This window comes from Lissotriton helveticus, chromosome 2_1 (assembly GCF_964261635.1).
Source record: "Lissotriton helveticus chromosome 2_1, aLisHel1.1, whole genome shotgun sequence".
Taxonomy (NCBI): domain Eukaryota; kingdom Metazoa; phylum Chordata; class Amphibia; order Caudata; family Salamandridae; genus Lissotriton; species Lissotriton helveticus.
Genome location: NC_136059.1, coordinates 566,806,118 through 566,820,330, shown reverse-complemented (window position 1 = coordinate 566,820,330; position 14,213 = coordinate 566,806,118). Strand labels below are relative to the sequence as shown.

At 44.4% G+C, this 14,213-nt stretch overlaps 1 protein-coding gene across 2 annotated transcripts in view; it reads right to left on the bottom strand.

Annotated features, from left to right (window-relative positions):
• CERT1 (ceramide transporter 1) overlaps positions 1-14,213 on the bottom strand; it is a 911,140-nt gene that overhangs the window by 413,409 nt on the left and 483,518 nt on the right. For both annotated transcript variants that reach the window (XM_078675236.1, XM_078675235.1), the window contains exon 7: positions 13,220-13,377. In XM_078675236.1, the coding sequence (XP_078531362.1) occupies positions 13,220-13,377 (158 nt within the window). The remainder of the gene's footprint in view (positions 1-13,219; positions 13,378-14,213) is intronic.

The window sequence follows — 14,213 nt, the reverse complement described above, 5'->3', positions numbered from 1 at the left end:
GGTGTCCCTTGAGTGTGACACTGATGTCCAGGGTGAATCCAAGTGATTTGGCATTAGGTGGAAGTCAAGATGCAAGCTGTCAAAGTTTGTGTCACTGAGAATAGTTTATAGTTTTTCTTGTTTGCGGTTCTTGGCAAATAGAAGGTATTCTGTTTTGGTTGAATTGAGATTCAGGTAGGCACCGGCCATTCAGGTCTGGATAATGTACATGCTGTGTTGGAAGCATTGGATAATGTGCAGGATAATTTAGAGGCATTGGATGTCCAAAACAGAGGATACTTTCAAGTAGATTTGTGCATAACCAGCATATTGGTAAATCTTGAAGCGGTTATATGTGATAAATATAAAGGAAAAGTTACCTTGCATGATATGTTTTCAGCTGTTATTTTGTAGACTGATCGAAAGGAGATAAGTTAGTTGATCATCACAGTGTTATTAAATTCATTATCTATCAATTATTTTCAAAACCTTCTCAATATACTAGTCCAGTATCATGCAAAAGAAGCAGAACAATGAAAACCGTTTCTTTTGAAGGATATCAATTATGACAATGGTATATCCCATCACCAGTGAATATCATTTTTACATATTTGAGCCAACATTCTGGTCAAGAAAGTTTGTAAATGGTTAAAGAATATTTTGTTACAAAACATGAGGAAATGTGTAGTATTTGTGATTTTAAATCAAATGTACGGATTGTGAACGTCCTTGAATGTGTCCGTACGTTGCTTAAAGCAAAAGGTGATCTTGGACTCATTGGATGGATATTGCTCGTTTTGTGGAATCCTTTCTGGAGACTTTTTTTGGACCCTTTCTGGAGACTTAAGAGGCAGTCGCAAGGTGGTTTAGACACGCTCCGATCCCCTTTTGTTCTGGGGACTACTCAGGACAATGAACGGGTTGGGCCCATGACAGGAAGTTGGTGGGTGGGGGAGGGGGTTGGGGGGGGGGTTACATGGAGGGAATATATGGGGGAGGGTGACAAAGGGAATATTTGGGTTAGAGGACAGCATGCTATTTGTGAAACACCTAGGTGTGTGAATTGGTTGCGAGAGAAAATACCCTTTTATTCAGTTAATTTATCAAGTGTCCTTAATTAAGCACTTTCTATGGGGAACATGTAGAGTTGTAAATGCCAAGTATGTATTTCTACTTCTTTATATAACGTATAGTTTCTTACCTGTCTGTGTAGTTTTGCAGCTTGAAGAATTTTCTGGATTCACTATGCTGTGCATTATTTCGCCATCTAATGGTTGGGTCCAGAATTGTGCTATTACTTTTTTTTTTCTTCTTGGTCGGTGGGCGTCGACATACCACCATTCGGTGTCCTTCTGTGGCGTTGACCTGTTTCCTCCGGGAGCTTCCACCTTTGGTCGCCATCTTCGGATTTAAATTTTTTTTTTTTTTATTTGTTCTTGTTTCATTTATTTCTTCCTCTTGGGCGGGTTCGAGCTCCGGATCAGTCGAAGAGCCAGGTCTTGAGGTCATTCCTGAACGTGCGCAGAGTCGGGGAGCGTCTGATGTTCACCGGGAGCTCGTTACAGGTCTTGGCCGCGATGTAGGAGAAGGTTCTTCCTCCGGTTTGGTTTCTGCCGATGCGGGGGACCTCTGCCAGGGTTGAGTTCGGCAGAGCGGAGGTTTCTCTTGGGTGTGTGGAAGGAGAGTCTTTTGTTGAGGTATTTGGGTCTGATGTTGTTGAGGGCTTTGTAGGCGTGTGTGATTAGTTTGAAAGTGACTCTGCTCTACAGGGAGCCAGTGGAGGCCGCATAGGTGTTGGGTCATATGCTTGCGCCGCGGAGTTCTGAGGACGAGTCTGGCTGCGGTGATCTGGAAGGTTTGGGGGTCTGTGTAGAAGAGTTCTGTTGATTCCGGCATAGAGGGCTTTGCTGTAGTCAAGTCTGCTGGTTATGAGTACCTGGGTGAGGGTCCTTCTGCAGTCGGAGGGGATCCATTTGAAGGTCTTACAGAGGATGCGAAGCCAGTTGAAACTGGTGGAGGCGACGGCGTTGATCTGGCGTGGGAGGAGTGGGAGGAGTCGAGGATGATGCTGAGGTTCTGGGCGTGGTCGGTAGGGGTGGGTGGGCTCCCGAGGGCAGACGGCCACCAGGTGTTGTCCCAGGCAGTGGAGCAGGGTCTGAGGATGAGGACCTCGGACTTCTCTGAGTTGGGCTGTCACATTTTTCATTCCTTCCTGGAAGCAGAGTATGGTGTCTTCGGGATTCTTCGTGAGGGAGAGGATGAGCTGAGTGACGTCGGTGTAGGATACGATGCTGAGCCCGTGCTGTCAGACGATGGCGGCGAAGGGGGCCATGTAGATGTTGAATAGTGTAGGGCTGAGAGATGATCCCTGTGGTACTCTGCTGTTGATATCAGTGGGTTCAGAGCGGAAGGGAGTAAGTCTGATCCTCTGGGTTCAGCCGGAGAAGAAGGATTGGATCCAGTCGAGGACGGTTCCTTGTTTCCCTGCGTCGTGAAGTCTGGCTGTGAGTGTGTGTCAGGATCCACGTGCCTAACAAGAAAAGACTCGCAAAAAGAAGCCCGTGCTGGAAAACGTCTCTGCGGTGTTTATTGAAATGCTGTAGAGCTCAGCCATGTTGGAAAGGCAGAGTTCCGTCCCCACTGAGCAAAGCACCGCTTAGCAGTCTAGTTGTTTGTGCAGTGGCGAGAATTGGAGGTAATGCGCATGCGCGCGCCTCGCTCTGCGCACTTCAACCGACATTCTTCGTCCGACAGGAGCCTTCTGTGCTCGCTGTCATTCCTCACTGAATAGAAGTGTTTTTCTGAAGAAATTCGTCTTGCCTTCTTTCCTCTATTTTACAGGGAAGTACAGACAGACAGTTTTGGCTCTAGCAAAAGAGCATTTAGTAATTATTTTTTCTCCTCAGAGAATTCGTGTGACAACAGTGTTTGAAGACGCTAAGCAAAGTATTTCTGGAAGCAGTGGAGCAGGCTTCTTTGTAGAGTCTTCAGTCAAGAGAAGACCTCGAATTCCAAGTAAGAGTATTTATTCGACGTTATCTTGAGTCTCATGGCTATGACTGAGGTGATGTAATCTTCGGACTTCAGGTGTTCAGAAGTAAGAGGATCCTTGAGCCCTTTGAGACTGGTTATTAATCTTGAGCTCGACAAAGACTTCTGAGTATTCTGTACCCGGTGTTGTAGAGACAATTAAATATCCGTTCTTTTTAAGCTGGCAGTGCATGAACTTGTTCGTTTCAAACTCCTCTTGTCAGCTTACAGTTCAAGGAGTTCTCAGAGACTTAACAACCTTTGCTGGAGATTTCCATGGTGATCCCATTACGCAGTTTCCAATAAGGTGTCCACTTGTTCTTTCAGTGAATCAGTATGTACATCATTCCAGACAAACATGTGTAGGGAGGAGCTAGCTTCTGGTTAGACACTGGTAAGAGTTAGTTTACGAAAGCAATTATCATAATTAACATCATACTTAGTGTGTGAGGAAACTAATAAGAATTTTGCCTTACAGTACGCTTCCAGACCAGACCAGACGGGAGCCAGTGTCCGAAGCAAGTCTCTCTTTGTTTGTCTTCCACTTCCCCTTTCCCCCGCGGGGCTAATTCTATGGACAGCAGATTCTAGGTTGTTCCTGGGTGATCCATTCTATTTCCCCCGTAATTCCGTTAGCTTCCCCTGAGAGGTATGGGGGGGACCCTATGAAAGCGCAAATTTTCTTGACAGTGCTCATTACATTTCCTGTGTCGTCCGGTCATTTTTACAGATGACCAAGCTAAAGTGGCCTTCATTTTGTCGTACTTGACGGGAGATGCAGCTGCATGGTCCATGTCCTTGGTCACCAGGAACGATCCTGTTCTAACCAACTTCGCTAAATTTAAAGTAGAATTCGAACGAATATTTGATCGAAGGTCAGCATCGCAGGCTACAGACAATGAGTTGCTGGATCTCAAGCAAGGAAATAGGGATTTGGTTGGATACTTAGCCAGCTTCAACAAGTTAGTGGTGGAAACTAATTGGCCAGAAGCAAAAAGAGCTGCAATCTTTTACAGGGGCCTTCGAGATGATCTTAAAGATGCTTTGGCTCAAATCCCTCAAAGACCTACAGAAATTTCTGGCCTTATAGATTTGGTGTTGCAGTTGGATCATCGGCTCAGTGAACGCCGGAATGAAAAGAAGAAAGATTATCGCTTCATACCTCCACGATTTGACAGAGTGAAAAGTGAACCTTCGAAAAGTTCGGAAAACGCTTCCTCAGAAGAACCCATGCAAATAGGCTCTGTGCGGGGACCTCTTACTAAAGAAGAAAAGGAGCGGAGAAGAAGTTCACAATTATGTTTATATTGTGGAGGTGCAGGACATTTTGTTAAGGAGTGCTCAAAAAGACCAAAGACCTCTTTGCCAGTAAAAGATCGGCTTCGCCCGTAGATAGAGTCGCACGGGTGGGAGCGTTTTCAAAGACGACTCCAGGAAGACAACATATTATGAACACCCTGCAGTCTGCAGCTCCTCACTTGATAGCTGTTTTTATAGTAAAATTTCGTGACCATGAGTTACATGAGGTGTCTGTGATGATTGATTCAGGGGCCACAGGGAACTTTTGTGACCTCAAATATGCCAAACAAAATGGAATCAGACCAGTTCAAAAACTAGTGCCAGAGGCAGTTCGAGCAGTAGACGGCACCAATTTGTCATCTGGTCCAATTACCCATGAAACTGAGATGGTGTTGCTAACTGGGTTGAAAGGACATTCTGAGTGGATAACATTCAATTTAATCGACGCGCCCCAGTTTCAACTGATCCTTGATCTGCCTTGGTTGACTGAACACAACCCACGAATAGATTGGAGTAAGAGAACCATAGAGATGGATTCTTTGTATTGCAGAGAAAATTGTTTTGGGGTTCAAGAAATTAAGGAAGAGTCAGCTCCAGTAAAGATTTTAGCCTCTGGCCACTCTACTCAGATCTGTGCCTTAGAAATTAAGGAAATTCCCGAGCAATATCAAGATCTGGCCGTGGTCTTTGATAAAAAAAAGTGCAGAACAACTACCTCCTCATCGCCCTTATGATTGTAAAATCGAAATTGAGCCTGGAGCCATTTTACCCTGTAGCAGAATCTACGCCCTCACAGAAAAAGAAAATCGGTATTTAAAAGAATATTTGGACAAACATTTGGCAAACGGATTTATACGCCCATCACAGTCTCCGGTGTCATCTCCTCTGTTTTTCATTCCAAAACGGGATGGGGATCTTCGTGCATGCATAGACTATAGAGCGGTTAACCAAGTGACAGTTAAGAACCGCTATCCTCTTCCGTTGATTTCGGTATTACTCGATCAAGTGAAGGATGCCAAGATTTATACGAAGTTGGATCTCCGAGGGGCTTATCATTTGATCCGGTTGGCCCCCGGAGATGAATGGAAAACGGCGTTCAGAACGCGATATGGATTGTTTGAGTATTGCGTAATGCCCTATGGATTATTTAACGCTCCTGCTGCCTTTCAATATTTTGTAAATGATGTGTTAGGAGAATTTCTGGACCGAGTTGCAGTTGTCTACATTGACGACATCCTAATCTTCTCGAACAGTGAGGAAGAGCATATCCCTCATGTGAGAGCGATTTTGACCAAACTACTCGAAAATCACCTCTATGTGAAGCTGGAGAAATGCGCTTTTTATGTCACTCGAGTAGAATTTTTGGGGTTTGTGCTATCCCCTGATGGAGTGAGTATGGATACCACCAAAGTTAAGGCAGTACAGGATTGGCCTTCACCGAAAACAGTTAAGGAAGTGCAGAGTTTTTTGGGATTTTCAAATTTTTACCGGAGATTTATTTCAGATTTTTCTCAAAAGGTGATTCCAATAACTCGTTTGCTAAAGAAGGGAGTCAAATTCAGTTGGAACCTTGAAGCTGAAAATGCCTTTCAGTTCCTTAAAGACTCGTTCACAAAAGCACCTATTTTGTTGCATCCTCGAATGGAGGACCCCTTTTTTGTGGAAGCGGATGCTTCTGATGGAGCAATAGGAGGAATTTTGTCACAACGGCATCCAACGTCTGGGCAGCTACATCCAGTAGCTTATTATTCTAGAAAATTGAGTCCTCCAGAGTGCAACTATTCCATTGCAGATAAGGAGTTGTTGGCGGTCAAGCAAAGCATTTGAGGAGTGGTGTCATTATTTAATGGGAGCCAGACACAAGATAACAGTTTTTACTGACCACAGAAATTTACAATTCTTAAAATCAGCCCGAACTCTCACAGCCCGACAGTTACGTTGGTCCTTATTTTTTGCTTATTTTGATTTCATAATTACATTTCGACCAGGAAAGAGTAATGCAAAAGCAGATGCCTTGTCTCGGATAGATTCGGGTTCGCCAGATGATGATGAAAAAGAGCCTCAGAACATCATCCCGGAGGAAAAGATCGTGTTGGCTGTGGATTCTTCGGAAATGGTAGATAAGTTACAGAAATTCATGACTGCTCAAGAGATGAAGAATTGGTCCAAACAGGCGGAGGGTAGAGAAGTAAAGAATGGAGTTCCTTACCAGGATAATCGCATATTTCTCCCAACATCGGAACTTCAAGAAAAGGCCATGGAATCCTGTCATGATGGTTTGCTAGCTGGACACAAAGGAATTCACAAAGCGACAGAGTTGGTGGAGAGGAATTTTTGGTGGCCAGGCATGAGACCCCAGGTACGACAATTTGTGACCACTTGTGAACGGTGTTTAAGGGGGAAGTCAGAGAGAAGGGCCCCACAGGGCAAGTTGAGACCATTGCCAATTCCGCCTCATCCATGGCACACTGTGTCCATGGATCTCATTGTGGAGCTACCCCCCAGTCATGGGTTTACCACCATACTGGTCTTTGTAGATGTCTTTTCAAAGATGGCACACTTTATTCCCTTGAAGAAAACTCCAGATGCTCCCCTTTTAGCTCAGCTTTTTGTCCAACACATTGTGCGCCTTCATGGGATTCCCAAGATATTGGTTTCAGACTGGGGCACACAGTTTGTTTCACACTTTTGGAAGGCCTTCACTGCTAAGTTAGGAATTAACACTCGTTTTTCCACCAGTTACCATCCAGAAACGGATGGCCAGACGGAGAGAGTGAACCAGGAGCTCGAGCAGTACTTACGTCTGTACCTTTTGGATCAAGAAATGGATTGGTCTGATCTGGTGTGGGCGGCAGAGTTTGCTTATAATAATGCCGTTCACTCTTCCACTGGTTACTCTTCTTTTTATGTAAATTATGGTAGACATCCCACCTTCATTGTGGAAAAAGAGGAAGGTCCAGTCCCGGCAGTGGAAAGGAAGGTTAGCGAAATGCAGAAATCCCTTTCTCAAGTCAAAAGAAATTTAGAGAAGGCAAAAGAATCTTACAAGAAACATGCAGATAAAAAGAGAAGAGACAACCCAGTTTTTCAGTCAGGAGAAAAAGTGTGGCTATCCACAAAAAACTTAAAGTTGAAGATAAATCGAAAATTTCAACCTCGATTCTTAGGCCCGTTTAAGGTAGACAAGATGTTAAATCCAGTCACAGTTAAAATCCAACTGCCTTCTTATCTCAAAGTCCACCCAACCTTTCATGTTTCCTTGTTAAAAAAGAATCCTCCTAAGTTGAGAGTTCGTTTAGCACCAAAACCAATTCAGGTAGACACACATGAAGAGTTTGAGGTACATAAAGTCTTAGATTCTAAAATGAAGAGAGGCACATTGTACTATCTGATTGACTGGAAGAACTTTGGCCCGGAGGAAAGATCGTGGGAGCCTTATGAAAACATTCACGCTCCAAAACTCCTGCAGGAGTTTCACAAGGCCAATCCTTCTAAACCCAAAAGGGAAGGAGCCTTCTTGGTGGGAGGTACTGTCAGGATCCACGTGCCTAACAAGAAAAGACTCGCAAAAAGAAGCCCGTGCTGGAAAACGTCTCTGCGGTGTTTATTGAAATGCTGTAGAGCTCAGCCATGTTGGAAAGGCAGAGTTCCGTCCCCACTGAGCAAAGCACCGCTTAGCAGTCTAGTTGTTTGTGCAGTGGCAAGAATTGGAGGTAATGCGCATGCGCGCGCCTCGCTCTGCGCACTTCAACCGACATTCTTCGTCCGACAGGAGCCTTCTGCGCTCGCTGTCATTCCTCACTGAATAGAAGTGTTTTTCTGAAGAAATTCGTCTTGCCTTCTTTCCTCTATTTTACAGGGAAGTACAGACAGACAGTTTTGGCTCTAGCAAAAGAGCATTTAGTAATTATTTTTTCTCCTCAGAGAATTCGTGTGACAACAGTGTTTGAAGACGCTAAGCAAAGTATTTCTGGAAGCAGTGGATCAGGCTTCTTTGTAGAGTCTTCAGTCAAGAGAAGACCTCGAATTCCAAGTAAGAGTATTTATTCTACGTTATCTTGAGTCTCATGGCTATGACTGAGGTGATGTAATCTTCGGACTTGAGGTGTTCAGAAGTAAGAGGATCCTTGAGCCCTTTGAGACTGGTTATTAATCTTGAGCTCGACAAAGACTTCTGAGTATTCTGTACCCGGTGTTGTAGAGACAATTAAATATCCGTTCTTCTTAAGCTGGCAGTGCATGAACTTGTTCGTTTCAAACTCCTCTTGTCAGCTTACAGTTCAAGGAGTTCTCAGAGACTTAACAACCTTTGCTGGAGATTTCCATGGTGATCCCATTACGCAGTTTCCAATAAGGTGTCCACTTGTTCTTTCAGTGAATCAGTATGTACATCATTCCAGACAAACATGTGTAGGGAGGAGCTAGCTTCTGGTTAGACACTGGTAAGAGTTAGTTTACGATAGAAAGCAATTATCATAATTAACATCATACTTAGTGTGTGAGGAAACTAATAAGAATTTTGCCTTACAGTACGCTTCCAGACCAGACGGGAGCCAGTGTCCGAAGCAAGTCTCTCTTTGTTTGTCTTCCACTTCCCCTTTCCCCCGCGGGGCTAATTCTATGGACAGCCGATTCTAGGTTGTTCCTGGAGTTATCCTTGAGGAGGATTTGGGGTAAGAGCTTCTGTTCCTGAGGGGGCCGCTTCGGTGTATCCTTTGATTCTGACAGTGTGTGATGAAAAACGGTGTCGAAGGCCGCGGAGAGGTCTAGCAGGATGAGGGCCGGCATGTGTCCCTGGTCCAGTAGCATGTGGATGTCAGCCAACTGGGAGGAGTCTAGGATGGATTTCTCTTTGATGAAGGAGGTCAGCTGGGCGTTTACGAGTCTCTCTGGGACTTTGTCCGCAAAGGGGTAAAGAGAGATGGGCCGGTAGTTTTTCAGGTCCGTGGGGTCGGCCGTAGGTTTGCTGAGGAGGGGTTTCCAATCGTCTGGGCAGATGCCTGATGTGAGGGAGGTGTTGGTGGCGTGACCAAGTTCGGGTGCAATGGTGGCGGCGGCCCTGTGGAATATGTGGGGTGGCCAGGGGTCCGTAGGTGGGCAGGGGTCCGTAGGTGCTCCTGAGTGAGTTTTCTTCATGGTCGTGGTGATGAGTTCGATGGTAGCGGGATCTCAAGATGTGATGGTTGGCGGTGATGGGTAGGGGGTTGGTGTCTGGTGCAGGTTCGCTGAAATTGTCATAGAGGACCTTGATCTTCCGGTGGAAGTAGGAGCTGAGCTTGTCGCACAGTTGCTTGGAGGATGTGATGTCGGTGGCTTCGCAGGCAGATCTGGTTAACTGCTGTATGACGTTGAACATTTCTCTGACATAGGTGGCGTTGGTCTCGACTTTGTCTCTCATGAAGGTCCGTTTGGTGTCTCATACGCTGGCAGTATTTCTTCAGGGCGCTTGTGGTTGTTCCGAGCTTCCGTGGTTTTCTGGTTTCGTCAGGTTTTTTCTAGGCATCTGCAGGCGCGTTTGGGTTCTTGAGGGTTCTGCGGTGAACATGGCGGCCTTCAGGGGTTATTGTTTGTTGGGGAGGTGGAGTGGTGCGAGCTTGTCCGTGCAGCAGGAGATCCAGCGGTGAAATTACCTGGCTGTGGTGTTGGTGTCAGTCGTGGCAGCGGGGATGTTTTGATGGAGGGTGGAGTTGAGGAATTCCGCTGTGACCCTTCTCCAATTCAGTTGTGGCGGGCGTGGAGTCGGGTTGTGTGCGGTGGTGGTGTTGAAGGTGAAGTGGACGCAGTGGTGGTCCATCCAGGGGGGCTGGGTACTGTAGCTGAAGCATATGTTTGTTCCTCCCGCGAAGATGGGGTTGAGGGTGTGACCCCGCTCTGTGGGTGGGTGTGTTGACGAGTTGTTTCAGTCCTAGGTTGGCAAGCTTGTCGATGAGTGCTGGAATCTGGGTGCTTGTAGTTGTCGAGGTGGAAGTTGAGGTCCCCGAGTTGGATGTAGTCTGTGAAGGTGATGGCGTGGGGGGGCGACAAGCTCGGCGATGGTCATTGCGGGCTGGGTGCGAGGCCCTTGCGGTCTGTAGATGAGGGTGCTGCGTAGTGTGCTCCTAGGGCTGGGCTGGATATGGAAGTGGAGGTGTTCCGCGTTGGACCGGTGGTCACTCGAGCTGGAGGTGGAGAGGCGGTCTTGTGTGCGATGGCGAATCCCCCTCCTGGGCGGTGCGGGCAGTCCTTTCTTTGGATCTTGTAGCCATTGGGGATGGTGGTGGCGATGCCAGGACCGGAGGTGGTGTTGGTAGAGGTCTCCCTGAAGATCATGGTCCGTCTATTTAATGGTGGTAGCGGACAACATTAAATCGACCTCACCGCACTAAACACTATCGCTCACGCACATGGCAGTGAACAATATTCTGAAAAAACAGATGAAACTTCATTCGAAGTCTGCAGACATGGAAAATATAAAGTCTACTCAGTTATTAAATACTGCGGCAACCTTGTATGATATAACGATTGTCATGCTGGATTGCAGCCACAACCATTTCATAATTGCACAATCAGGAACGTCTGCCTTACCCAAATATTGGCTGACAGGATGATGGCATTACAAATGAAATACTTCAACCCAAACTGGCCGCTCCTTTCCAATATTGTTAAGTGCAGGCTGTGCGGTTACAAATCTGAAACCTTTATGCAATTATTTTGCTGCTGCCCACCGCTGCTCCACTTCAGGCAGTCTCTGCTAAAGCCACTATTTGTAACTCATGGCATAAGGACGTGTAACAATGCCACAAACTGGATTTTCAGCAGCACGATCCCTTCTAAATTGGCAAATATCTTAAGTGGTGCAGGACATTTAAAAAAAATCTTTAAAAATCTAGAGAAGATAGTCGACGGCCAGACTTTTTCACAAACGCTTAGCTTTTAACATACGTCTTTGCACATACTGTTTGCACTTTGACTTTACCTGCAATTGACTTCAAACAACCACATAGCTTTTAAGTCAACTATAGTTTTTTTCTGCTTTTTTTAAACAACTGTTCTCAAATTACATGTTTTCTCTCCTGATATCATACGTCTGTTTGCGTTAGATGGTTTTATACTGTTCTGCTTTTTTATACAGATTTTAGTAGAACATGTCTCTTTTAAATGTTGATAATATTAAGGTTTTAAGTAACAACGCAATAAACAAATGATTTCTCATCTGCGCCTCTTTTTTCCAGTAGAACCTCTCTAGGTATGAACCATGCTTTCTCGAGCAAGATCATTGTCCTGAGTTGACCCCGGAACAGGATGGGATTGAAATGCTTCAATGCTACTTCTCAAGGGGGAACAAATGTCTTCCAAGTCTCCAGAAAGGGCCATACACTAGGAGCAATATAAACTCTTTCAGAGGTTCTTCAAAGCCAAAGATCCCCCGTTACTTTGGACAACATATGGACAAATTCAAAGACATTCACAACCTGTATATTTAATTTAAAATCATAATATTGTCCAACTTTCATCATGTTTTTTTTAACAAAACATTCTTTCAGAATGAACAAACTGTCTTGACAAGAATGTGGGCTCCAATATGTGATTCACTGAATGCGAGATACACTTGTGTCACCACTGATGAAATATAAAAGAAAAAATTGAATTCAATGTTATTTATTTTTTAAGAGAATGTATAGACTGAATATAATAACACTGATGATCAACTGGCTTGTCTCCTTTTGAGCGATCTACAAAACACACAAAAATAAAATATACAAGGTATCTTTTCCTTTATACAACTGAGTATGAAGTCCAACTTTCCCATGAAACACACCCCCTTTCTTATTTACGGAGTAGTAAAACCACCATGAGCTGTGAATAGAGCAAGTAGATCTGTGAATAGAACAAGCAGATCTATGTAGAGGCTAAAGTTGACAGGGAACACTTGGAACGCTGATGGACTCCAAGGGTGATTGGGATCTTTTGGGAACGGGAGGTACCCATGTGGGAACACTGCTGTATTTTAGAAAGGTAGGGGGAGAACCTATGCAGTTCACTGCTGGCAAATTACATTCAAGACTCTAGATTACTTTATGAGGGTGGGATGGTTGACTGTGTCTAAATAAATTGATTTTTTTTTATTGAGCTACAGATTGAACCATTTTGGCAAAGAATTTGTGTTGGGCTAAATATGAAAGATGTGCCTAAATTGTCAAAAGAAATACACAATGGTTAACAATACATCAATATGCACTATCAACCTCATTCCTCTAACTGGAGGATTCCTACTTCGTCCCCAATCTAGTCACTATTGTAAAACCATGTAACGAGTGCCTGCTCTAAATCTAGTGAAGCAGAAGATTTCCCTGAATGAAAACTCTTAATTTGGGATTTTCCGCCAATGGAAAAAGATTCTGAAACAATAACGTATACCTTGCTCCTTCCTCAATAATCACTTATCACAACTCTGTTTTAAAAAAAAAAGTTACTTGTTGAAAGTGCCTACCTTTCATAGTCTTGGTCATCGGTATGAAACACTAATACAATGTTGCAGTATAAGGCATTATATATTAAACTGTGATTTATTTACGCATTTAGACTGTTTAAATAACTTCTTACTTTGTTTAATTGCAGGTATTCTGTGGTGCAGTGATTATGTAGTGTACGTGATATAACCAATATCTTTCATAATCTAATTTACACCCCTGCTCTGAGCGAGACTAGCTTGCAAAAAAATTAAAAAGCACACCAAAATACTGCATGTGCCTCATTTTAAATACATCCCCTTTATGTATGTCTCAAAAACCTCAGTAATTTTGTCTAATCAGAGAATACAAGGTTCATAATCTGGAAAGATAAGCTAGTGATATGTACTAGTCATGCGGACCCCATTCATGGAATGTTAGTCTTGATGACAAAACGCTATTATAACAAAAGTGTTTCTTACCTTGTCCAATCTTTTTTGCCAGCTGTCTTCCCGCTTTACCATGAGTTCAATGCAATGAGATAATGTAGCAAGGATTCCAGCTGTAGTAGCCTTAAACGTAATTGCTTCACCTTTGAAATCAATGCCATTTATTCCTTTGGGCGTCACTAGTGGGAATACTGAAATTGAAAATGAATATTTTAAGAATCAAAAAAGGTTTCTGTGACTTCAAAACATTAGAGCCACATGGGCCATAAAACATTACAACATTAACATATTGGAAACCCCACAGAAAGAAAGTATTTGATATGTTAAGTAACAATTCCAGTGCAAATAAGTCAGGTGCTACAGACCCACCTTTGCTAAGGTCTTTTCAAGCATGGTTTCCTTGGCAACATCGACCCATTCTTTTAGGCACTCACACATTTTTGTGGGCCTTTAATTGTGTGAACAATAAATACTAACAGTTTATACTCTCGCAGGTTGCACTAATCATTGGCAATGTAATGTTAACATGGTTGTAAGTTACAAATGTTAGTACTGTGAGCAAGAAGCATGTATTCGTTTGAAGCGGGGCGTGGCAACCGCCAATGGAGTAGGACGTGACTTGTGGGGCACCTGCCCGGCGATCCTCATTCATCCTGAAACCATGTGCCCCGACAAATCCATTAGGGGACTGGGGGATAGGAGCTGAAAGAGAGGAGAGCACACTGAACCTGCAGAATAACCCTGAGAGTTCTATACCTGGAGATTGCTGCATGCAATATGAAAATGGCAGCCGCTGCATGAGTGAGGACGATATCAACTGAGCGAGCACGCAGAAGGGAAGAGCTCATATCGCTGTCGAGTAAGGGAGAACAGCTCAGAAATCTGTGCATGAAGCACAAGAAAAACGAAGTATGGAGGCCTGCAGAGGAGGGAGCACGGCAGGGGTGAAGCGGGGACTCGCTCGACATTGAAGAGAAGAAAGCGCCGTTGAGCAGTGGGAGCCGGAAGGACAAAGGAAGTGTACAGG